The sequence below is a fragment of the Sceloporus undulatus genome, chromosome 3, assembly GCF_019175285.1.
Source record: "Sceloporus undulatus isolate JIND9_A2432 ecotype Alabama chromosome 3, SceUnd_v1.1, whole genome shotgun sequence".
NCBI classification, from domain to species: Eukaryota; Metazoa; Chordata; class Lepidosauria; order Squamata; family Phrynosomatidae; genus Sceloporus; species Sceloporus undulatus.
The window spans coordinates 209,900,159-209,925,996 of NC_056524.1; the positions used below are offsets into that span (position 1 = coordinate 209,900,159).

Sequence of the window (25,838 nt, forward strand, 5' to 3'; positions counted from 1 at the left end):
CAGCACTCGAGTATCTAGACAGTACCTGGTGAATTCTCACATCAGAAGGGAGCTGGGGTCAAACAGGAATTTTATATAATGTAGGATGTTTCCTCTGGTCTCTGGAATTACTGTGAGATTACTGTGAGGAATAAAATCCTTTAAGGCGCCTGAAAAAGCAGATAAAGAGTAAATAAGTCACTTCTTCTTGATTATGCTTATCATACCATAATCTTTTCAGACCACTTTTTAAGACGAGCATGTTATTATTACTATTTATTTATACAGCACCATCCATGTACATGGCTTTACAGATGGGTACAGAATAAAACATGTATAACTATTCCAATACAGTCGTCCCTTACTATCCTTGGGGGAATCTGTTTCGGACCCCCCCATGGGACCTTAAATCCCATTATTTTCAATGGGTGTGCATGCAGGCATTCCCAATGAAAAAGCCAGAGCTTGCCATCTGCAGAAGCTCAGATCCATGGATGGCAAGTCTGCAGTTGGTGCAGGTGCTCTGTAATATAAAATACAATACTAAAATCCATTTTAAAACACAAACACACAATGCAGAATAAAACAACATAATACAGATAATCAAGTATACTGACAATATAAAACATTATTCCAAAATTTCAAATGTTTTAGAAAACAAAAAAGTTTTCAGTTTGGATTTGAAAATAGCAAGGAACAGTCCATAAGTTTACAGAGGTAACAGACATGGGGTAACAAATCCAAATGCTGAGCCCACTGAGAAGCTGCACTAACTTCTTTTTGGCTAGATTCAAAGACATAGCCATGTTAATCTGCAAAATCAATATGTAACTAGATCTTGTAGCACCTTTGAGACTAATTCCAAGCATGCATCTGAGGAAGTAGGCTCAAGTCTACAAAAGCTCATGCTACCAGCTTCTTTCTTTCACTTACGCTCAAAGGTGCTACAAGGTCCTTTTGCATCCTTTTTGGCTAGACATACAATCTTCCTCAAAAAGGAAGCTCAGGAGCAACATTACTTGTAATACATTAGTTTTGGAGATAATGAGAGGACAATTACACTACCGGAAGGTGGGATGAACATACTGACTCATTTATTCATTTTTTATGTCAAACTCAGTACTTCAAAAACATTCCAGAAGGTCATTTTGAAGAGTTGGGGGAAATGTTTACATTTAATTAAAGTAAATTAATGTATCAGCAAAGCGAGTAATGAGCAACTTAAAAAAAAGCAACACTAACACAAATATGAGAAAGTCATTACTACATACTACCTACTGTTTGTTCACAGAAAAAAGTCAGGTTGGCTTTTTTAAAAAATGCCCAAATAAGTATTTAACTACATAAGTATGCAGGCACTTAGAAATTTTTCCTCTCCCATATTGTTTTGGCTCAGTGCTGGATTCATTGCGAAGTATGCATATAATCTGAGTGAGTGAAACATGCATCCTTTCAAATACTGCTGGACTATGACTCCAAGCAGTCATCACCAATGGATACAGCAGCTAGAGCTGTAACCCAACCACCCTTGGAGGACTTCACTTTGGCCACTCCTGGTGTAAATGGAGGACTAAAGACAGTGAGGAGTAGAATGTGCAGATCTCACCCTGTAGCTGTCACAATGGCTCTTTTAACTGTACTTGCATCTGTACTACAATGCAATACCCAAATTAGTCTCTGAAATCTGCTTGAGGTCAATGTTATACATACAGTTCCACTAAATTTTGTTTGCTCATTCTTTATATAAACCACCTTGAATTTACACTAATTAGGCTTGTGTGTACAACCTGATCAGATAATCCTGAACACTAGGCTGGAAGAACAGAGGAGCACTTAATAAAGAACATTTTATGTCAAGGCCTTTTGCAAATATACATTTTCAACACGGTCTACATTTCATTGTGCTCCAATTCTCTATGACTGGTGGTTTATCCAACTGCCTGTTTGCTGTTTCCTTGGTATATAAAAGATAATTGCTCTGTGATTTCTACAGTACTTTTCAGAGTCTTCTCTGGAGATCCATAATCAAAAGCACTAGATGACACTGACTAGACTAAATGGGCCACCAGTGCTTCATCTGCACTGCAGAAATAATCCAGCTTGACATTATAACTACCAGGGCTTAATGCTACAGAATTCTGGGAACAGTAGTTGTAGCACCACAGCTCTCTCTGACAGAGAAGGCTAAAATCTCAAAAACTACAAATGCCAGAATTCCATAACACTGAGCCATGGCAGCTAAAGTGGTGTCAAACTGGATTATTTCTGCAGTGCATCTAGTTTGTGTTAGATCAGCATCTCCAATTTGTTCACTTAACATACACTTTGGGCTAACATGCTACCACCTGATAATGAACTCCCCTTCTTCCATAACACTAGAATACAAGATAATCATGGCAATATAAGAGCACATTTGTACCAGAAGCCTGCAGTATGCTCATTGAACGATCTGAAGTTTTAGAGGCATCACTGTCAGTAGGACCTGAACAAGGGCATTCTGTGGGGGTGGCCCTGCATCAAAACCCATCTCATTCTCCTGATATGGCCTCAACTGTGTATTCCTGGGAAAAGAGGACTTCCTCCACCAAATGAAAAAAATCAAATCACCCTCCCACCTCTTATCCTGGCCAGAACAAGCTGGTATGGTGGTGAAGTGTCCACTATAAAAACCTCCCTGTCCCTCATTAATAACCATAATGACTGTTCCACCCATCTGGGCATCTGTGACATGGTTATTTCATGTTAACCACCTTCCCATTCCTTGAAGGAAAAAAATGGCCTAGTTCTTGCAATAATAAAGTTTTGCCTCACCTATCTTATCAGAATTCTTCGAGGAAGTCAACACACACATAGGAAGGCTGATTTGGTAAACAGATTATACACCTGGAGTGGGCATCTAGGAAAGCGTGGTGATAATGGAATGACAGGTCCTTCTATAGATGAGCAACTGTATAGAAAAATAAAGAGACAATTAAGAGTTCTTACAAAAGAAACAATGCTGATTTTTCCTACAAACTAAAGTTCTAGTTTAGAACAAGCCCTATTTAATATCCTTACATATTGCCTGAAGTACTGTTTTTAATAAATACATAGTTTAAGTGAGTGGTACACAATGAAATTTGTTGTTATGTCCCTTCAAGTCAACTCTGACTTATCATAGGTTTTTCTTAGCAAATGAGGTTTGTCACTATCTTTCTCTTAGGATCTTATTTTATATCCCACCTTTCTCTCCACACAGGATCTAAGGTGGCATAAAACATTTCAAACACACTATACAATTAAAAAACACTTAATACAATACTTGAAACACTTAAACTAAATTTCTACTTTAAAAGGCACAAGTTAAAAACAGCATTAAAAATAATTTTAAAACAGCATAACTTAAAAAAATAAAAACACTACACCCTCCATCAAAGGCTTTATCTGCCACACAGAGTAAAAATCAAAAGCTTCCTTAACTGTATCCACAGATTCATCCATGGATTCAAGCATCCATGGATTGAAAATATTCCCTAAAAATATATATTCCAAAAAGGAAACCTTCATTTTGCCATTTTATACAAGGGACACCATTTTACTATGCCAATGTATTTAATGGGACTTGTGTATCCATGGATTTTGGTATCCTGGAACCAAGCCCCAGTAGATCCCAAGGGCCCACTCTACACACAGTAACATATGTAATCTCAAGAACAAGCGGAAGGCATACAATACAACTCTCATTCATAGTGACACTATAAGTCAGTTGCCTTAATGTCATATGACAACCAAACAACAAATACCGGTATTGGGGGGAATCTGGAAACTCCCCATGTGTTGCCTTCATGGAAGAATGGCAAGGTGTGATAAAGAGCATAAAGTTGGAAATCAGTGACACAAGAGCAATGCTACATATTACTTTCAATGTGCAGGCTTTCAAAGAGATTTAGATGTATTCTCAGAGAACAAACCTTTTGGCTACAAGACTTACAAAGCAGCTCTGTGCACAAAAAGTCTAATTACCAGACAGGAAGACAAACCAAAGGATTCTTATTCCCACCATATGCTGCTTACGAACTTCCCTGAAGGATCTGCCAGGTGACTACTTCTGCGCCCAAGATCTTCAACTGCTGTCAAAAATATTTTCAAGCACACTGTTCTCTCCCATCACTGAGTTTTACATTCCTTGCCTGGCTTCACTTTTAAATCCCCTTCATGCCTAGTTGCATTATAACAACCAGAAGGAAAGTAGGAATTTGCCTTATGTGGAATCAGACCATTTATTTATTTAGCCAAGTTATGTTAACAATGCCGCTGTCAGGATTTTAAGTAGGATATTTTCCTAGCCCTAGCTACAGATGCCACGTATGGGTCAGAGCTGCAAAAGAGATATTGTTATATCTGTAAACTGAAGCTGCTGCCACATGCACTTAGATACTTTTGAGATTAGGGGTGGGAATTATGTAGCCTTCCAATATTGTTTGTTTGCATTGCTCAACATGCCCCACCAAGGCCTATGACAAGGAATGGTACCGAGATCTGCAGTTCAACAGCAACTGTAGGGTCACACAGTACTCACCAACAGACTCTGGCCTTAACACTCCATCCCCGTAGAGTTTAGGACAGTGTGGGAATCATGCTGCCTTCTAGCTGTTCTTAAGACTGCAACTCTCAGCATTTTTAATCACCGGCTGTGCCAGCTACAATTCATGGCGTTTGCAGTCCAACACAATCTGGAGGGCTACACAATCTCCATCCCACCCACTTTGTTTAAAGGGCAGTAATGTGCATTACTGAATTTATTCCAAAAAGCTGAACCCAGTCCTGTTGCATTTTTAGATATCCCCACTCAAGGTAACCAGAAATCTTGCTTTTCCAGGTCATTTCCTCCATTTCAACCTTCTGTCCAGGAGGAATTCTGAGCATGACTAAGAAGCATGAACCTACATTTATAGTAGTGTTTTTAGCTTTTACGTGGTGATGTCCTACACAAGGTGACCAGATGTCATCACTGCAAAGGAGGACAAAGGCACTGCAAAATGCAGGACATTCAAGAAAAAACATTACCAAAGAAAAGCTAAGCACATTTGTATAAATATAAATTCATGCTTCTTAGTCCTGCTCCAATTGGAGGACATTTTGAAATTCCTCCTAGATAGAAGGTTGAAACGTAAGATACATCCTGGAAAAGAAGAATCACTGGTCACCTTGGTCTTACATTTTAAATGAATGCCCTACATTTTGCAGTGCCTTGTCCTCCCCTTTGCAGTTATATTTGGTCAACCTGTTCCCACTCTTCCTGGATACTTGTCCTGAAATAAATACACCATTGGCACCCCTGCAGCCTTTCAAAAGAGTGCTATCACTTGAATAAAGCTGGTCCTCCTGAAATTGCCTTGGCACATACATTCCAACCCATGGTAGGGGCAATCTCCACTCCTCTCAGCCACCCCTTTTAGAATGTGCGTAAGACTGCCAGTGTGTTGCAGTGGTTTAAGCGTTGGAATAATAATAATAATAATAATAATAATAAATTTTATTTATATCCCGCCCTTCCATGGATATGATCAGGGCGGGTTACAAAATTTAAAAAACATTACAATACAAAGTTAAAATCCAATAATCAGTTAAAAAATTACTACAAGACAGGAACAGGAAAACGATAAAATAGAAAAATACACATGGCAGGGGCGGAAAAAAGGAAAATTAAACATCAATCCAGAGTCAAAAGAGAAAAGAGGGGAAGGAGGGCAGGAAAATAAATAAACAAATTAAGGTGGGAAGGCCAGCCGGAATAAGTATGTTTACAACTGTTTTTTAAAAGCAGCTAATGAGGCGGCGGAGCGAAGCTCTGCAGGGAGCTTGTTCCAAAGGAGAGGGGCAGCAATAGTAAAAGCCCTCTGTGAGGTCCGCACATGATTGGACCTAGGGACCACCAACAGTTTAGTCCCGGAAGTTCTGAGTGTGCGAGGCGGATTATATGGGGAGAGGCGGTCCTCCAAGTACCCTGGGCCCAAGCCATTTAGGGCTTTATAGGTCAAAACCAACACCTTGTATTGAGCTCGGAAGCGAATAGGCAGCCAGTGAAGATCTTTTAGAATAGGTGTTACATGGTCTGACCTGGAACTACCAGCGACCAATCTGGCTGCCATATTCTGCACTAATTGCAGCTTCCGGGTTTGGTACAAGGGTTGCCCCATGTAGAGCGCGTTGCAGAAATCCAATCGAGAGGTTACCAAAGCATGTACAACAGTTTCTAGGTCCTTTCGGTCCAGGTAGGGACGCAGCTGGCGTATCAGCCGAAGCTGATAGCAGGCACTCCTGACCGTCGCATCCACCTGAGAAGTCAACTGGAGCGACGAATCAAGGAGCACTCCCAAGCTGTGCACCGAGTCCTTCAGGGGGAGCGTGACCCCGTTCAGGACCGGGCGACAGATCTCACCACCAGAAACCGGGGAACCTATCACCAGTACTTCCGTTTTCCCTGGATTCACACTGAGTTTGTTCTCCCTCATCCAGCCCATTACCGACGCCAAGCAGGCATCTAGAGGAGAGATGCCATCCTTAGTTACTGTATCAGTCGGAGACATAGAGAAAATTATCTGGGTGTCATCAGCGTACTGATAACACCGCGCCCCATGTCTCCGGATGATCTCTCCCAGCGGCTTCATGTAAATGTTGAATAGCATAGGGGACAAAATCGCTCCCTGAGGGACACCAGATGTCAGGGCCCTCCTATCGGAGCGACAGTCCCCCAGCTCCACCATCTGGGACCTGCCTGAGAGGTAGGAACGGAACCACTGCAAGGCAGTGCCTCCAATTCCCAACTCCCTCAGGCGTCCCAGAAGGATACCGTGGTCAATGGTATCGAAGGCCGCTGAGATGTCCAAAAGCACTAACAGGGACACGCTCCCCCTGTCCATGCCCAGACGGAGATCATCAACTAAGGCGACCATGGCAGTCTCAACTCCATAGCCCGCCCGGAAACCAGTTTGAAATGGGTCCAGAAAATCACCTCTGGATTCCAGCATCTGAATCCCCACTCAGCTATGGAAACCCACACACTGTCTCAGCCTCAGGGGAAGGCGGTGGCCTCTGAACAAATCTTGCCAAGAAAACCCCACTCCTTAGGGTCACCATAAGTCCAAAATGACATGAAGGCACACCATCACTACCTCAACAATGTGCATTACTGCATTTATTTCAAAATACAGCCTTGCTGTATTTGTGGACCTTCCCACTTTTCCTGGATTCCTGTCCTGAAATAAAGGCACCATAGGCACCCCCTCAATCTTTCAAAAGAGCACTACTGCTTGAGTAAAGCAGACCAACCTAAACATCCTTGCCACCCCATTATATTAGTGTTTTTTAGCATTTATTTGGCAATTACCTACATAGGGTGACCAAATATCATCACTGCAAAGGATGAAGGCATTGCAAAATGTAGGCCATTCAAGAAAAAATGTAGGACATTACCAAAGAAAGCTAAAAAAACACTAATAGAAATATTAATCCATGCTTCTTAGCCATCCTCCAAAGGGAGAACGTTTTGAAATTCCCCCTAGACTGAACTGAAATGGAGGACATGTCCTGGAAAAGGAGGATCTCTGGTCACTCTGTCCAAATGGAGGACATTTTAACATTCCTCCTGGACAGAAAGCTGAAATGCAGGGAACGTCCTGGAAAAGGGGGATGTCTGGTATATTGACAGGAGCCCTCTGACCCTAATAATACTAATAGTAATAGATTTATAATGCCCTTTCCACCAAAGGGTGGAACATCATAGGTCCAAAACACACTGTAGAAACAATCCAGTTTGAGACCGCTTTAACTGTCCTAGCACAATGCTAGGGAACTCTAGGAACTGTAGTTTTGTGAGATATTTAAGCTTCTCTGTCAGAGTGAGCTCTGATGCCACAAATTACAATTCCCAGAATTCCCTAGCACTGAGCCAGGGCACTTAAAGCAGTCTCAAACTGGATGATGTCTGCAGTGTGCATTTTGGACCCAACATATATAATAAAAAAACCACAAAACACACAAGGCTAAAATGGTGAAACAATATAATACTAAAACAGCCTTGCAGCCCAAAGAGCTTTCCAAGAGCTTCTCTACTTCATAGAATCCTAGAGTTGGAAGAGACCACAAGGGTCATCCAGTCCAACCCCATTCTCATGCAGGAACTCTCAATCAAATCATCCCTGACAAATGGCTATCCACCCCTGTTTAAAAACCTCCAAAGAAGACTCCACCACACTCCAAGGCAGCATATTTCACTGTTAAAAAGCCCTTACTGCCAGGAAGTTCCTCCTAATGTTGAGGTGGAATCTCTTTTCCTGTAGCTTGCATCCATTGCTCCGGGTCCTAGCCTCTGGAGCAGCAGAAAACAAGTTAGCTCCCTCCTCAACATGACATCCCTTCAAGTATTTAAACAGGGCTATCATATCATCTCTTAACCTTCTCTTCTCCAGGCTAAACATCCCCAGCTCCCTAAGTTGTTCCTCATAGGGATGATTTCCAGACCCTTCACCATTTCAGTTGCACTCCTTTGGACATGCTCCAGTTTCTCTACATCTTTTCTGAATTGTGCTGCCCAGAACTGGACACAGCACTCCAAGTGAGGCCTGACCAAAGCAGTACAGAGGGGCACTATTACTTCCTTCGATCTAGAGCAGCAGTCCTCAATATGTGTTTTTTAAGAGATTTTGGACTCCAGCTCCCAGAATCCCAGAGTATTGGCCAATGTGGCTGAGGCTTCTGGGAGCTGAGGTCCAAAATCTCTTAAAGGGCACAGCTTGGGCACCACTTACCTGGAGACTATACTTCTACTGGTGCAGCCTAGAATCGCATTGGCCTTTTTAGCTGCTGCATCACACTCTTGGCTCATGTTCCAACTTGTGGTCTACTAGGGCCCTAGATCTCTTTCACACATAGAATCATAAAGAGGTGGAAGACACATCATGGGTCATCCAGTTCAATTCCCTTCTATATCTATGCATTTCATTTTCTCTGCCCTAAGTGCAGTCCCTTACACTTCTCTGTGTTAGCTTTGGCCCAGCTTCCTTAATCTAATATTATCTTGAATTTGGATCCTTTCCTCTGGGGGTATGACCTACTCCTCCTGCAAATATGAAGTCTTCCAGGACTTCCCTTGGAGCCACCCATCCCCTTCTTCCTTCCCCTCCCAGCCGCCATTTTGTCTCCCTCCCTCTCCTCTCTCCTACCTGCGCCTCACTCACTACACAGCTCCCCCTCCCACCTCCCTTTCTAGAGCACATGGCTGAAGCTCCGCCCCCTTTTCCTCCATTCACATTGGGCGACGCGTGGCCCCTTTCAGCCAATCACAGCGCAAGTAGCCTCCTCGAGGGGAATTAAAAAAAAGAAAAAAGAAGAAGCCTATTTTTTTCTCGCTTTTTCGACAAAGCGCATGCGCTGAAACGGGTTGAGGAGGCACACGTTCCTCTTCTACGTAAGGGGAGGCGGGGACGACGCACTGCGCATGCGCGTGACGCAGTTGCCCATGGTAACCGGGAGCCGCGTAGAGGATGGTGAGTAGTGGATGATGGAGGCGGAGGAAGCCTGAGGAGGGGGACCAGAGGGTAAAATGGGGTCCCTCTCTCCGAGCCCCTTCTTTCTTCCTCCTAAGGGCGCCCCCTAGTGGTGGGTGAAGGAGCTGGAAGCTTTTGTGTGCTCGGTTTACGATTTGAGGCGACTCTGATAATGATAGGAGTGGCTGAGGAAGGGATACACGGGTCTGGTGTAACGTGTGAATGGTGAACACGGGAGTGAGGAGGAGGAGGAGAAGAAGGAATAGGAGGGTCCAGGAGGGAAGGGATCATGCCAGGGGGATTGTTGTTGTTGTTGTTATTGTCTGCCTTCAAGTCCTTTCCGACTTTATGGCCAACCTATCAATCTTAGCAAGATTTGTTCAGGTTATGCCCTTCCTTGCCTCCCCTCTGAGGCTGAGAGAGTGTGACCTGGCCCTGGTCTCCCTGTGGGTTGCCATGGCCAAGCGAAGAGCCGAACCCTGGCCCCCCAGAGTCACTATCATTATTGTTTATTTACTTATATCCCACTTTTTAATTTATGTTTATATTTTATGTATTTATATCCCAAATCTGGGGCACTCAGGGCAGCTTACAGTACGAAAAACCCTCACTCTCAACACCCAAAGCACTATTATTACTATTAATATTATTATATTTATATCCTGCTCTTTTTATTTAGTTTACATTTTATTTATATGGATATTTTATTCATATTTATTTGTTTATATCCCACCCTTTATTTATTTTATATTTTATTTATATTTATATTTATTTATATTCCCAAACTAGGAGTCAGGGCAGCTTACAGTATTAAAAAGTCACAGTCTAAACACTTATTATTATTATTATTATTATTATATTTATTTATATCCTGCCCTTTTTATTTATTTTATATTTTATTTATATTTATATTTATTTGTTTATATCCCAAACATCATCATCATCATCATCATCATCATTATTATTATATTATCCTGTCCTTTTTATTTGTTTTATATTTTATTTATATATATATATATATATATATCCCAAAACTGGGACTCAGGGTGGTTTACAATGTTAAAAAAAAATCAGTCTAAACACTCAAAACACTATTGTTGTTTGTTTGTTTATATCCTGCCTTTTATTTATTTATATTTTATTTATATTTATTTATTTATGTCTCAAAACTGGGACCCAGGGTGGTGTATGATATTAAAAAAACCCAGTACAATTAAAAGCACACAAAAATGGTACATTAGACTAGAATTAAATCATCACAATATTAATACAAGTTGCATGTTAAAAGAATAAAATGTAGTCAAAAAGATAAAAATGTTTAAGATGCTTTAAACAACATAACATACCACATTGGGAGCCCCAGTTGTTGTTTTTTTGTCCCCCATCAGAATAAATAGGCTGACACCCCCTGCAAAGGAGGACAAGGCATCGCAAAATGGAGGACATTCAAGAAAAAATGTAGGGCATTATAAAATAAAAGCTCAAAGCACTCACAGAAATATCAGTTCATGCTTCTAAGCCAGGCTCATAATGGAGTATGTTTTGGAATTCAAGATATGTCCTGGAAAAGGAGGACATCTGGTTATCCTGACCCCAGTCCTTTCTTTATTTGAATGCACCATGTTATTTGAGAGCTGTTTGGGAGTATGAGAGTCTGAAAACTGGACTCAGTTTATTGTTGTTGTTATGTGCATTGAAGTCATTCCCTAAGATGAATCTATCATGGGGTTTTCTTGGCAAGATTTTGTTCACAGGAGGTTTGCCATTGCCTTCCCCTGTGGCTGAGAACATGTGACTTGTCAAGGTGGGTTTCATGGCTAATGGTCCTCAGTTGTAGTCCCAAACCACTATGCTGCACTATGGACACGCTGTAGAAAGGAGATTGTGATGACCAGCTTCACAACATGCTGCATGTGTCCTCTTCTTGCTAAATCAGTCCTTTGGTCTGATCTACTTGACTCATATGCTCTTAACCCATTTTTGTTCTGCTGTTAATTTATATTATTTATATTTGTTGTTCTTGTTTGTTTTTAAGTCCTCAGGCAAACTTATCATGGCGGTTTCTTGGCAAGTTTCTTCAGAGAGGATTTTGCCATTGTCATCTTCTGAGGCTAAGACAGTGTGACTGCCCAAGGTCACCCAGTGGGTTGACATGGCCAAGCCGTGTTCATTTATATAAATAATCGTAACACAATCTGTCTCTTCACACACACACACACACCCCTTTACTGGCAAGGAAAGTTAAGTTTCTGAGGCTGTAAATGTCACCACCATTCAAAGTGTAATGCATTTTCAAAAGGTCTTGTCGGGGCATGTGGGAACTGTAGGAAAGGGGGAGAAAATTAGGAAAATAGGAGAGCGTCTGGGTGGAGAGGCTTAATGATAAAGGAGGGTGGTGTGGTGTGGAGCGTCCTGGCGGTGAAATGACCCATTTAAGAAGTGGAATTGGGTCATGCAGAGTCCCAGGGTTTTTCCATAGAGAGCCAAAGAACGATATGAAATAGTAGTCAATTCCATATTTCTAAGTGTGGAAGAAGAGGACACACTGCAGCATGTTCTCAATCTGGTCATCACAATCTTTACCATTTGTCCGTAGTGTTGGACTACAACTCTGGAGACTACGATCACAGTCTCCTTTTTACAGTGTGTCCATAGTATGGCATAGTGGTTTGAATGTTGGACTCTGAAATCCAGGGTTCAATCCCTTGCTCAGCTGTGAAACCCACTGGATGGCTTATATGCTCTCAGCCTCAGGGGATGTTAATGGCAATCCCCCCTCTGAAGAAACGTGCCAAGAAAACCCCATGATAACTTTGTCTTAGGATCGCCATAAGTTGGAAATGACTTGAGGACACACAACCACAACAACAACCATTCATTTTCGTGACAAATATTTAGAAATTGCTCATCTGCTCTGCAAATTCAAGTGCCCGTTTTAATGGTAGGATACAGATTTCATTTTACATAGAGCTCAAATGCTAACATATTTAACCATACAGCTTTCACATCAGAACACTCTCCAGATGTGTTGGACTGCAATTTCCCTCATTAGCCAGCATGGTTGGCCATGTTGACTGGGAACTATAGCCCAATATACCTTCCCAGATCAGGGAAAGCTGAACTAAGATGATGGTAACTATAGGGGCTTTGCCTAGTTCATCAGATAATCACAACAGCATCAAGATTGGCAGGGGCAGGGCGGGGGGGGGGGGGCAGAGAAACTAGAGACAGAGTACAAGTGAAGCAAAAAGTTTGCTGACACATTTTGCCTTGTATAGTTCTCTGCTAGTGTATGAATAATCAGAGATAGCACAAATGATCAGTAAATGTGTTGCTGATTAACAGCATTCTCAAACTGCTATGGGTATGAGCAATCCAGCACCCTTCAGATGTTTTGGATGATAGCTACTCTTACACGTTCAGTTGGCCATGCTGATTTTCACTAAGAGGAGTTGTAGGCTGTTGCTACGCTGCAGAAATAAAGCAGTTTGCCACTACTTTAACTACCTTAGCTCAGTGCTATGGAATCCTGGGCTTTGAAGGGGCAACAGAGCTCTCTGACAGAAATGGTTAAATATCACACAGAATTACAAATCCAAGAGTTTAATAGCATTGAGTCATGGCAGTTAAAGTGATATCAAACTGTTTTATTTCTGCAGTATGGCAGCAGCCATAGTCCCAAAACATTGGAGGAAAACTGACCTACCTGGTTTCCACACTGCAGAAATAAAGCAGCTTCACACTACTTTAGCTGTCATGACTCTATAGTGTGGAATCCTGGGATTTGTAGTTTGTTGAGAAATCCAGCCTGATCTTTCAAGAGTACTGGTGCCTCACCAAACTACAAATCCCAGGATTCCACGTGATAGAGTCAGGACAGTTACAGTTGTGTCAAACTGCTTTTTTTTCAGCACTGTAGCTACAGCCTTAGGAGCTCTTTGTGAAGAATCTCATCCCTTTTCTGACGACTCTTAACAACTAGAACAGTGATGACAAACCTTTTTGGGGCATGTGCACCTGTTCTACCTTCTCTCTGCCAGGTGGTAGGCCAAGTGGCATGTACTATAGGTTCGCCATCACAGGACTAGACTGTCAGTTATGATTTTAAGTAATTATGTGAGTGTCTTTTTCATTGCCAGTCAAAGAATATAAAAAAGAGCATGATTACTGGGATTGTATTAGTGAGGACCATAGGATCACTATTTTCTGCCAGGGTCTTCTCTGCTCATATTAGACAACAAGTACTTACAGCTGCAGCTTTCATTTTCACTGTGTAAGGTTTAAGCAAAAGAGTAAATGGATATAAATCTGATGTTAGAAAAATTATATTTCAGAAGCAGAAAAGGAATTTTTTTAACATCCCAGAATGCTCTGCCACTAATTTTGGAGGCTATTCTCCATCAAATATGCTCAAGAAGCTATAGAATTAAACCTAAATCATTTGTGTAGAGATAACAAGATCAAGATCTTGTAGTGGTAGACTCCTTGCACAGTGGTCTGAACAGTTTGGCATTCCATATTCAGAACCAATTCCCTTCTTCCCTCTGCTTTATTTCCATCATCTTTTCTTTTTTTCTCCTTGCTGTCATAGCCTTTTCTGCCTACATAACCATACTAGATGAGGAATAGAATCTTGGCCCAGGTTTTTAGTTATAGCAAGTTTTTAATGTTAATTAGCCAATCAATGCCAAGATGCTTTTGTTATCAATATTACTTGCTGAATGTAGAATTTAGAAGGTAAGAATTTTGCAGACATTCCAGATTTAACCTTTTGTAATGTGAATATTTTGCATTACCATGTACAGTGCACCCTTCCCTTATGTGGGGAGCCGTTCCGCCCCCCCCCCGCATAAGGGGAAAATGCATATGCTCGTGCCACATTAGAAATAATGGGGCTCATGCCTGCAGCGCACCGCGGGGTGTACACCCCATTACTTCTTCTGGGGCGCGAGAGGAGTTTTCTGGCACGGCTTCCAGCATATGCTGGAAGCCGCATATGGTGCGCTCGCGTATAACACGGGCACACTGTATACTCATCCATAAGTCTAAAAAGTTATGTTCAAAAATTGACCCCAGAATCCTAGGTTGACTTATTTATGGGCCAGTATGGTAATGTGATAGCAGCTCTTTCAAATTTCCCCATGCAGTTTCTTTCTGTCCTGAGCCAAGCAGATAGAGTCCTTGATATTTGATTGATTGCTTTAACAGTCCCTCTCCCACCTGCCTTCGTTTTGCTATCTTGTGAGTGAAGGCTGAAATGTTGAAGCCTCATATTAATTGCTGCTTCCCTCTTTCTGCTCACATACACACACTGAAGGAGCTTCCAAGTTTTACACTCGACCTATCCATGGGTCATATCAAAATCCATAATTTTGGCCACAAAACTTGCCCTCGACTTATACATAGGCTTACTTATAGTCAGGTATATATGGTACTGTACATTCAACATCAAACCACATTATAGGATAATTTTGATGAAATGGACCTGTGGTTCTGTGGTAATGATTAGTATTCACATTTGTTCATTTTCAGTAGTGGAGTTCTTTGAAATTAAGTGTTCAATGTACCATTAATTATTAGAATTGCCTCTGTCAGATACTGTATAAATACAGTTATCTTTGCATCCTATGCAGTTTCTATAAGAAACATCCTATTGGATCAAACCATAAGTTTTTCTGGCTTGCCATGTTGTCTTTAACAGTGGCCAGTGTTGGAAGTGCTCAAACAGGACTTGGTGGAATTAGGCATTCCCTGTTTCTTTCCCCCCAGTTTTTGATAATCAGAGGTACTAGTTCTGAATAGAGAAGGTATTTTTAAACTATTATGTCTCTGTTCTTATTCATAAATTTTTCTTTAAATCATCTAAGTTCATTATCACCATATCTATGTGAATTGTCTATGTTATTTAAATACCGGGGAAATGTTTTTTTATTTCTCTCATGAACCTAGTACCACTCTGTTTCACTGGAGGAAGGGAAGATATTTATCTCTATTTACTCTTTTCCTCCTATGTGGATAATTTTATAAACTTTTATCAAGTTTCTTATGTAGCATAGCACCCAGCCTCTTTTTATTATACAGAAAATCCTGAATCCTTCCCATCATCTCCAATGTTTTTTTCTTTTCTGTATATACCCCAGTTTACTTTTGAGATTAGGCATTTAGAATTATAGTTCTCTGGAACTCCCTTCCACTGGAGACTATGCTTGTTTTTCTTTTGTCTCTGAAAAACATGTCTTCATTGCCGCCCAATCAACTGTGGGTTAGGCTGCTGAATTACCACCTGTCCTGATACCACATCCCAGGGCAAGGAAGCAATACCTGTACGCTGCCCAACCAGAACCGCTATTAAGACTGATAGCTGTGGACAAAGAAAAGAGTTGATACCATGGAGTTGTGCTACTGTAGAAGCAACCTAAGTGACTGTGCTAGAGGACAGCTGTACGTGATCTTTAGGCAAATGTCACATCAACTAAGTAAACATTTGCTCTGCACCAAAGGCAGATATCTTTGGATTTGCACTCTAAATTCATTATCAAAGCTTCATGGCTAATCCAGCTAAACAGCAGATATTTACTTCTCTCTTCTAATGGGATTCCGCACGCAGCTCTTCAGCGATTGGCAGGCCCACCCTACTGCTAGCCAATAGCATGTGTGGCATGCTCTCTACAACATTGCTTATATGGGTCACTCTGGTAGAAAACACGAACATTGATTATTACATTTTCCTATTGTGCTTGGCCCTGGCAACACACTTAAAATCTTTTGTGTTTGCTCTGTACATGCACTTCTTAATCTTGTCAATTAATGTATGTGGCACTGACTACAATTGGAAAACCAATTTCAGCTTGGACTTAAATATAACTAATAGCTAAATTCTAATAAAATGGAATACAGATATTTAGTAGTATATTTCAGTGAGAGATTGTAACATGGAGATATTAAAAGAGGTGCTGGTTCTTCCTGTTTATACTGTGAATTCAGTATGGAGCCTTCTTGATACTTTTCAAGAAAACTCTATGAAGACTCTACTAAAAATAGATTTTCAGTCTTGGGTAGAAAAACACAGAATTGTACAAACATAATTATAATCTGCATTGACTAAGAGAGGAGGTAAAACATTAAGCACCTGGGCAATATAAATACCAGGGCAAGGACAATATACATTCTCTCTCGCTCCTCTCTCTGTCCCCGAAGGCACCCCACGGTGGCTCACTATCTATATAGATATTCAGATAATATATTAATTAGAGAGAGGGGGGGAATATCCATCATGGGCTGAAATTGAAAGAAGGACACAGCAAAGGGGATCGTGAGGCAGGATATAAATTATAGGGGGTAATATTGTAGACATTTATATTTTGGGAGCTGGATCCTAGGATAGGTAATTGAAGAAACTTAACTTCAATTACTTCAGTAAACCCTACAGTTTTACCTCTGAAGTGGCTAGAAAGATTAATAGCTTTTCCACTCTGCTGTAATAAAGCAGTTTGGCATCACTTTAACGGTCATGGTTCCCCCTGTAAAATCTTGGGATTTGTCATTTGGTGATGGATCCAACCTGGTCTGTCAGACAACTCTAGTGCCTCACCAAACTACAAGTCCCAACATTCTCTAGGATAGAATCATGGCAGTTAAAGTGGTGTCAAACTGCTTTAATTCCACAGTATGGGCAGGGACATAGCCAGGATTTTAGGAGGGGGGGTCCAGACTAAGTGCCACCATTATAATGGGGCTAAGGTGCGGCGGCGCAGCAGCACACACCATTCATTTTTCTAATGGAAGGGGGGGCTGGACCCCAAGACCCCCCCCCCGGCTACGTCCCTGGTATGGGTACACTCTTGGGTGGCTATAGTAAAGCACAGCAAGAATCTCATACTAAAGCTTATTTTGCGTAGGTAGTGAAAACAGAGATAGTGATAAGATGGTTTTGAACTATTTGCTATACGTAAAGTATTTTGTACACATTAAAACATTATAGAAATGGAACATTTATTTATCCAAAATAAAATATTCTTAAATCTCCTTTACCTCAGCCAAAGCCTAGGTATATGTTTTATATTTTCTCCATTTATAAAATGTTTGGCTGAACCATTAATATTTATTTAATCAGTACATATTTTTCTACACTGACAGGCACAAATCTAATTGCTTTTAAAAAGCCAGTACTGTATATAACAAAAAAGCAAAGGCTGCTAAGAGTTGCAGTCCAACAACTGCAGGAAGACAGCATTCTTAGAAGAGTGATCCTGTTATGTAAGAATCTGACTCTGTGTGTGCCTAGTCATTTGATCATAGAAACACAGAAAAGTTGGCTGGTGACAGCCTTGTAGATTTACCACAGCATCGCCCTGAAAATACCTGATTATTTTAAAATAATTGCCATGGCTCTATCCTGTGGAATCCTGGAAACTGTAGTTTGTTGGGGCACCAGAGCAGTCTGACAGAGAAAGTTAAATGTCACAAACTACAGTTGCCAGAATTCCATAGCATTGAGCCATGGGAGTTAAACTGGTGTTAACCTGCATTTATTCTGCAGTGCAGATGCAGCCATTAACACTTAGGTAAGCAAGATCAGGCATTTTAGAACTTAAATAGATAGAGCTAGGAAGAAATTCTGCTTGAAACACTGAAAAGACACTGCCAGTCAGACTTGACAATTATGTACTACGTAGTCTGACTTAGTACAAGGCAGATTTTTATGTTTCTTTTGCTTGATGGAAAAGTGACAGATGTCACAGTTGATCTAGATCAGAGATGATCACTCTTTAATCCACCACCTGTTTTATACTTCATTTCCTAGAAATCTCCATCAAAACTGATTTTGGGTAACTAATGTGCTCTCAAACTCAGTTCCCATATTAGTTATAAGGTGGTTTTGAACTATTTGCTATAAAGCATTTTGAACGCATTAAAACATTATAGAAATTGAGCATTTATTTAGCCAAAATAAAATATTATTAAAACTCCTTTTATTTCAGCTGAAGCCTAAGTCTATGTTTTATATATCCTACATTATAAAATGTTTGGCTGAAACATTAATATTTTAAGGGATTAATCAGTACATATTCATAGTTCCTATAATAGCATTTGCAAAATACCTCCTCTTTTTGGTAGGCAGCCATGATCAAATAAATTACACTGGCATTTTATCAGCATAAATAATTCCTCTTGCTTTTTACTAACATTTAAAAATTACCATAATGTTGGCAAATGTCTAATGGTGTAGATAATTATATCACAATATATTTTTATGTTGATACATAAAATGTTAAAATATTTGCAATAGTTGTTACAGTGGCACCTTGGTGTCCGCTGTGGTTTTGGTCCAGGATCTCCTGTGGATTCCAAAATCTGTGGATGCTCAAGTCCTGTTAAATATAATGGTATAGTAAAATGGTATCCCTTATAAAAATGGCAAAATCAAGCTTTGTTTTTTGGAATTTGTATATTTAAAAAAAAAAATTCTAGCCATGGATGCTTGAATCCATGGATAAGGAATCTGTGGATATGGAGGGCCAAGTGTAGAAAATGTCTTAGTTAGAAAATATTGTAACAAGAGACAACACATTCAGCTAACAACATTTGTGTAACAACGCATACAAGCAATTTCTTACACATTTCATTTAGGTCTAGTAGCCTTATATTTACCTAAATGTTAATGTATTCCTATATTTCAGAACTAGGCCTTTAAGAAAATACCATTGCTTACTTCTTTTATTTCTGTTCTTCTTTATTAAAATGCCTGAAATCAAGCATCCTTATAAAAGCATGGTAAAAATAATTTATTCAATTCCTATAATACATTTGTTCATCTCCTCTACTATTAATTACTCAGTACCATTCCATCTTACATGCTTATGATAGCAAACATTTAAAAAACGTTTTGGTATTATTTTCAGACTATATTAGAAAAGTTTTTTAAATCTACCAATTTGCTTTACAGTATATGAAATAATTTTGCAAGACGAAGAAACTGTTGATATTCTGGTCAAAATAATCTTGTTAGAAAAACTTAAACATTTGCATATGTACGCATATTTAAGCAGCACACAGAAACTTTAAAATTAACATGAAAACTAAGGTCCAAAACACACTGCAGAAATAATCTAATTTGATTATTTTGTTAACTGTCTTGGGTCAGTGCTAGGTAATTCTGGGAATTGTAGTTTCTTGTGGCATCAGATCACTCTGACAGAGAAGGCCAAATGTTTCATAAAACTGCAGTTCCCAGGATTCCCGAGCATTGAGCCAGAGCAGTTAAAGCGGTCTCAAACTGGATTATTTCTGCAGTGTGTCTTGGACCTAAGCTACTGAAGTAGAGACAAACTCAGTGTTGGTTTGTTTTTCTTCTTTCCTGCTAAACTGAATTATTTGTATACCATAGTGTCTGTCCTCTTCTATAGGTTAACCCCCACACTCCTACAGACAGCCATATGATAGCAGCAGTTCCTTGAGTAGAACAGAAGAGTGATTTTCAAACTTCTTGTAAAGCTGTATGTACTAGTTGGGAAGTTAATTCCTCTTAGTACAAGAATTTATTGTGAAAAAGCTTCATTTATCTGCCATAATACTGGATTCCCCCCCCCCCCGAACAAATCACAGGTAGGAGACCAGAGAAACTTCTTTGAATCATAGCAATCATTGCTATTGCTGAATAGGTGTTTGTGAGAGCAAGCAAGAGTTAACCTTAAACAACCATGCTACCACTTTCCACTTCATAACAGAGTTGAATAATTGTAGTAACAGGATAGTCTTCATGAATAACATCCCCTTATAGCCACCCTCTAATATGTAAGTATGAGCAAGATGGATGCCAGGCCAGGGAAAACTATGAAGATGATAATTTAGAAGCTGATCACAGTAAGGGAGAAAAAACAAATAAAACCAGGAACAAAAGCAACACTGGCAGGCAACAATAGTTAATTTTTCTTCTTCCATTCTTGTGATTCCTCAACATGCTCTTTTCCTGCAAGGTACGAATTTTCGGGTGGTCTTTCCAGGTTCCTTAGAATTTTCATGTTCATCAACTTGCAGATTTCACCAAACTGACCCTGATGTGGCCTTTGGTATCTGCTAGGATTTGGTTCCAGGACCCCTTGTGGGTACCAAAATCTATGGATGCTCAAGTCCTATTTAAACAATGGCATAGTAAAATGATGTCCCTTATATACAATGGCAAAAATAAGGTTGCTTTTTGGATTTGAGGTATTTTTAAACCATGGATGGTTGACTCCATGGATGAAAAATCAGTGGATATGGAAGGTCAACTATATTTTAAAGAAGAATATTTTATGCTACCTTATGCAGAAAAAAGGAGATGAGTTGCAATTCCTTTCTTTTGTTGAGCATAATTTGAGAGACATCTTGGTACATTTAAACTCTTAGACGTTTATATTCAAGTGGGTTGGTGTTGAGTGTTCTAACAATCTGTACTTTTAGGGGTATGACATGAATCTTACAATGCTATCTCTTCTAAAAGCAGATTTAGGAACCTGCAAAGCAGAGATTCATCTACTAACTTAGGCCTGTTACAGACTGCCAAAATAAAGCTGCTTCGGGTCTCTTCAGAGGTATGCTGTTTAAATGATGCATGCATCCTAAGAATCCAGAAGCTGCACCAAAGCTGCCCTCCAGTGCTTAGGAACCGAGTGTGGCTTTGGCGCGACCTCTGGGCTCTTAGGGCCCATGCATCATTTAAATAGCATACCTCCAAATAGACCCAAAGCAGCTTTATTTTGGCAGTCTATAACAGGCCTATGTCTACTCTCTGCGTTTCAAAGTTGAGATTCAGCTCCTTGAGATGATATTGTAATAAGATCCCACCTTGCTCATTCTCCTGGATTTCCCCAAAGGGAATATTTTCCCTTTCATAATTCTTTTCCAGTTTTTCAGTCATACTGGTAACATCAAAAGCAAAGTTCTGAATATTTTAATTGGCTTACTATGAGAAGCTTCAAAAGTTTCATTTGTCGCATTTTCAACAGCAGATAATTTCATGGTTTTCATTTCCAATTTTTGATCAATGGGTCTGAGAGCCACTTACCAGTCTAATTACAACACTTCTCTGAAGTGATTAGGAATTTAAATTTATCTTCAAATTCTTCTATCTTCCTTTTGGCCTTTTTGAGTTATTTCAAGAGTGGTACCACATCATGAGTTGTGAGCAGAATTTTTTAGTGCAAAATGTGGTACTACATAGCTTCCCTTTTCATACACACAAATGGTCAAAAAAAATTTTACACTAAAATTAGGGTAAATGCATTAAATGGAATGGGTCAGGAATGGAGCAAAAAGCCTAAGATACTACCACTGTCAATGCCTAGGCTGAATCCGTGCTGCAGAAATAATCCAGCTTGACATCACTTTAACTGCCATGGCTCCATGTTATGGAATTATGTAGTTTGTTGTGGCACCAAAGTGGTGTCAAACCAGTTTATTTCTGCAGTATGTAGCTGCACTACCAACACAGTGGGGAGAAAATCACAGCAGTCCACTTTGGTATGGCTTATCTATTGAGATGAAATGTTCACTGCTGAAGTAAACTTCAGTGATTTGGAATAAATACAAATGGACCCTAGTCTACTAGTAGCTGATATAAAAGAAGAAATAGCAGGAACCCTTTGTTTTAAATTGTTACTGCTTGGTCTGCTACATTTTATGCAAGCAGCAATGCAGTTGTTAAAAGAATGCAGTTACTAAAAGAATTTATGACAATAATATTGTAATTTCCAGTTATGGTAGAATTGGATACGTACAAATTGTCATTCTAAACTGCCATTTTAAGAAGTCAATATGCTCTGGATAACAATGTTAGTTTGCAACATTTTCAGATCATGTTTTTTTCCTTATATGCTAAACTATCAAAGCAAGACCAGTTCTGATCATATCTGCATTGTAATACTTGAATAACCAAGTGTTTTATAAAATTAAATCAGCTAGATGCCTCTAAAGGCTCAACCAGACTAGACAAAGAAATAAAACCAAAAGAAAATGGAGGAGTGAAGAAAGAGGAAACCCCTGCATGAAGAAGCCTTATTCACCAAGTATCTGTTTATATGATTACTTCAACCCACAACAGGCACAATTTTCTCTTGACTTAAAACAACATCAGCCTGTAGCAAGTCCATCATGCTCGTACTGGTGCTGTGTATTTGATCAATCCCTTATCAATTTGGCTAGGCTGTCAGAGATTTTTTGAGCAGTTTATGATGACAAGACAGGGCAGTCTGGGCTCAATTTAGCATATGGCAGATGACGTCTTGCCATAGATTTGTGTGACTGGATGTTCTCACAGAGTGAAATAGACATGTGATTAGGCCCATATATAATAAACAAGATAACATAAGTATCTTACTTTGTAAGTTGTGAGGAATTTGCCTCATAGCCCTAAATAAGGCACCACAAAATAGGGCCAAATCAAGGTTGTCAATTTTACTGATTTATGAATATGGTTTCTTAACTTTTTAAAAAAATGTCATTGTAGTTGAAAATTTCTGTCCACCTGCACTCTGTTTAAACACTGTCTACTACAAACCACTCCTTCTCTCCTTCACTGACAACTTAATGTATGTTCATGACAGGTCAGGTTGTGAAATGGACCTCTGGCAAAATAGTTCACCAATTAGAAGAGCTTGTAAAATGGAATGTTGGTTTTTCTGTTCCTCATTATCAGGCAGACATCAAACTACTACCTTTATATGCCATTACAAACAAGGTAAAGTAAGAGCCATAGAAGAAAGCCAAGATTTAGTAGACAGTCTGTGATACCACAAGAGTGTTGCATAAATATAAAACTTGAGTACTGTATTAGAATAATACTATTAATATGGCTTACAAAACAACGGCTGCTCTTTCAAAGAGTTGCAAAGTCTTTCTGTTGAAGCTGGACTATGCATAAACAGGCAGGGGGTTGTGGATTTGCAGTTCAAGCATAGCAGTTTGAGTTCAGGTTTAAATGGGACAGTTTACATTAACAAACTACCTGTAATTGTCCATGCAGTCTATGGGCTTGTCTCCACTGGCCAAAATGCCCATACTCGCCCCATACTCAGTGCAATCTGTCCTCATGATACATGTAACACATCTGCTTCTTTAAGATGTTAATCTGGTTTAATATAAAATGCTGTTTACTCCAGAGTTTTCAGGAAAGTGTGGAATGAATGGGTTGGATCCAGAGCAAGCCAGCTGTCCATGCATTTCCCAGCAGACAGGGTCCCAACCTCCTGTATTCTGGGTTAAGCTCCTCCTATTTGCTCCTGTAGGCAGGGACAATAAACAAAAGACCGGCCCCTATATAGGGAGGAACTAGCCCCCCAGGGCCCAGTCTTGTTCCTGCCTAAGCTCCTAGCAGGATGTGTCTCTTTGAGCCAGCAAAGTTTTTCCTTTCTCCGAAAGCGGTTTGAGAGTTTTCTTGGCCTTCCCTTCTTCTCCTCTCTCCTGCCTTTCCCCCCTTCCTTGGTGGTGGCTATGGCAGAGGACCCCAAGAGCACTGGCTAAGGGTCATCCTTAGCTCAGGCTTCCCTAGCTCAGGGTCTGCCAGCTCAACAGAAAGAGCTGGCCTCAGAGGGAGACCCATTGAGACATGTTTGCTGTTGCCACACCCACTACATCATCCTGGTGATGTTTCCGTTTGGTGTTCATTGTTGCTGCAGCCACGCCAGTGGAGCAGCTCTCTGTGACAGCCTAGCCATCACTTTTGTTGAGGTCAGAAAGGGGAAACCCCCTCCTGGTTGATCACATGATGAGGCACCCTGTTCTGACCTCAGCAGAGGTGGCAGCCAGGCGGAACACCAATGGGGATGGATCAGTGGGATGATGTGGTGCCAGCTGGTAGCCTGTCTGGACACATTTGGCCTGCATTGTTTCAACCCAGGGCAGCTCTGGAGTGTAATACAGTAGGGCCTCGCTATCTGTGGACTTGCCAACTGTAAGCCCATGTTGTCCCCAAAGGTAGCATGTGCACGTGGCTGCGCCCCCATTAGGAGCAACTGCCATTGTCCCCAGAGGTGGCACAGGTGTGCGACCGTACTGCCATTAGGAACAATGGAACTTCACTTGATGTCTCATTGTCCATAATGGTGGCACGGCCGCATGCACACGCCATTGTTGGGGACAGTGGAGGCTGTCCCTAATGGTGGTACGGTCATGTGCACGTGCTGCCATTGGGGACAACAGGACTTGAGGTCCTGTGGATTTTGGTATCCGTGTGTGTGTGAGGGGTCCGGAACAGATCTCCCATGGATACCTAGGTCCGACTGTACTCCATATTAAGAGGGCTAATATAGACATGCCTTATGGGACTAGGTTAATGTTATTGTTACGTACCAGCATTGCTATAATGGAAAAAGGGTATTATTACTAAAGGCTAAAGGCTCTAGCAAACTGGGCCTCAGTGAATGATTGAGCAAATATGTCTGTCAGGGAAAAACCTAAGTGTCTGTTTTCAGAGACAAACTTTTCAGTTAATGCCCTGCCAGTGCTGACTGTGCAGAAACCTCAGTTGATCATTATTTGCACACAATGTTCTACATACAATTTCTCTCTTGACTAGACAGTCCACTGAACCACATTCTACTCCTTAGAAAGGCGAAGTTACCCAAATAAACAGAAAAAGGCACCAATGAGACATGATTTCAAAGATGTGTGCTTTGATAATTTACATTATAAAGCTGTGGCTTTTTGCCAGAGTATAAAAATTCATAGTTTGGAACTGTATCCTTATATTCCAATTTACTTAGAATGTCAGTCATTCAATAAACTGGTCCCTGTGGCCCAGTTTGCAGGTTCCTTATCTCTGCTTAATTTCTCTTTGTAAAGAATAGGGTTTCCTTCTCTCCGTGTTCCCTCTTCTACATTTCTGAAATCCTATCCCATGCTTTTTAGGGTGACAGAGGTGAGCCATACATAATGATCCAGAGAGAGACAGAAGCTAGAAGTCTTTTGAGAAGAGGTATCAGGATCAAAGGGCAAAACAGGAGGCAATGGCAGAGAATGAGAATAGTATCAAGAACAGAGACACCAAAAGCACAAAGACACTGTAAACCAGGGGTAGGCAACCTGCGGCCCGCGGGCCGGATGCGGCCCGGCAAGGCCTTGGGACCGGCCCCAGCCCGGTCCTGCCGCCGATTGCCGCCGGGGCCTTTGGCGTCTCGCGCAAGGGGCATGGTGGGGCAATTGTCTATAGAAGCCTCAGAAACATGCATTTATCTTAACATTTTTTTAAAAATCAGCATTTTTTTCACATGTCCTCCATTTTTTATTTTAAAAGTGCCCTCCATTTGAAAATTTTGTCCTACATTTGTCCCGGTTTATTTATTTATTTATTTATTT

The 25,838-nt window shown here is 40.5% G+C and overlaps 3 protein-coding genes across 7 annotated transcripts in view; 2 read left to right on the forward strand and 1 right to left on the reverse strand.

Annotated features, from left to right (window-relative positions):
• The window catches only part of SFXN2 (sideroflexin 2), a 41,800-nt gene extending 32,634 nt beyond the window's left edge, over positions 1-9,166 (reverse strand). For 2 of the 5 annotated variants that reach the window (XM_042457641.1, XM_042457643.1), the window contains exons 1-3: positions 8,769-9,166; positions 2,791-2,926; positions 26-149 (exon numbers count right to left, since the gene is read on the reverse strand). The gene's annotated coding sequence lies outside the window, so the exon portion shown is untranslated. Of the gene's footprint in view, positions 1-25; positions 150-2,790; positions 2,927-4,537; positions 4,913-8,768 lie in introns of those variants that run through there. The other 3 variants (XM_042457644.1, XM_042457642.1, XM_042457645.1) reach the window with 3 other exon arrangements.
• ACTR1A (actin related protein 1A) overlaps positions 1-25,838 on the forward strand; it is a 515,484-nt gene that overhangs the window by 68,176 nt on the left and 421,470 nt on the right. The window lies entirely within an intron of this gene.
• ARL3 (ADP ribosylation factor like GTPase 3) overlaps positions 9,384-25,838 on the forward strand; it is a 47,842-nt gene continuing 31,387 nt past the window's right edge. Inside the window, exon 1 of the mRNA XM_042457647.1 lies at positions 9,384-9,506. Within this exon, the coding sequence (XP_042313581.1) occupies positions 9,504-9,506 (3 nt within the window). The 5' untranslated portion in view covers positions 9,384-9,503. The remainder of the gene's footprint in view (positions 9,507-25,838) is intronic.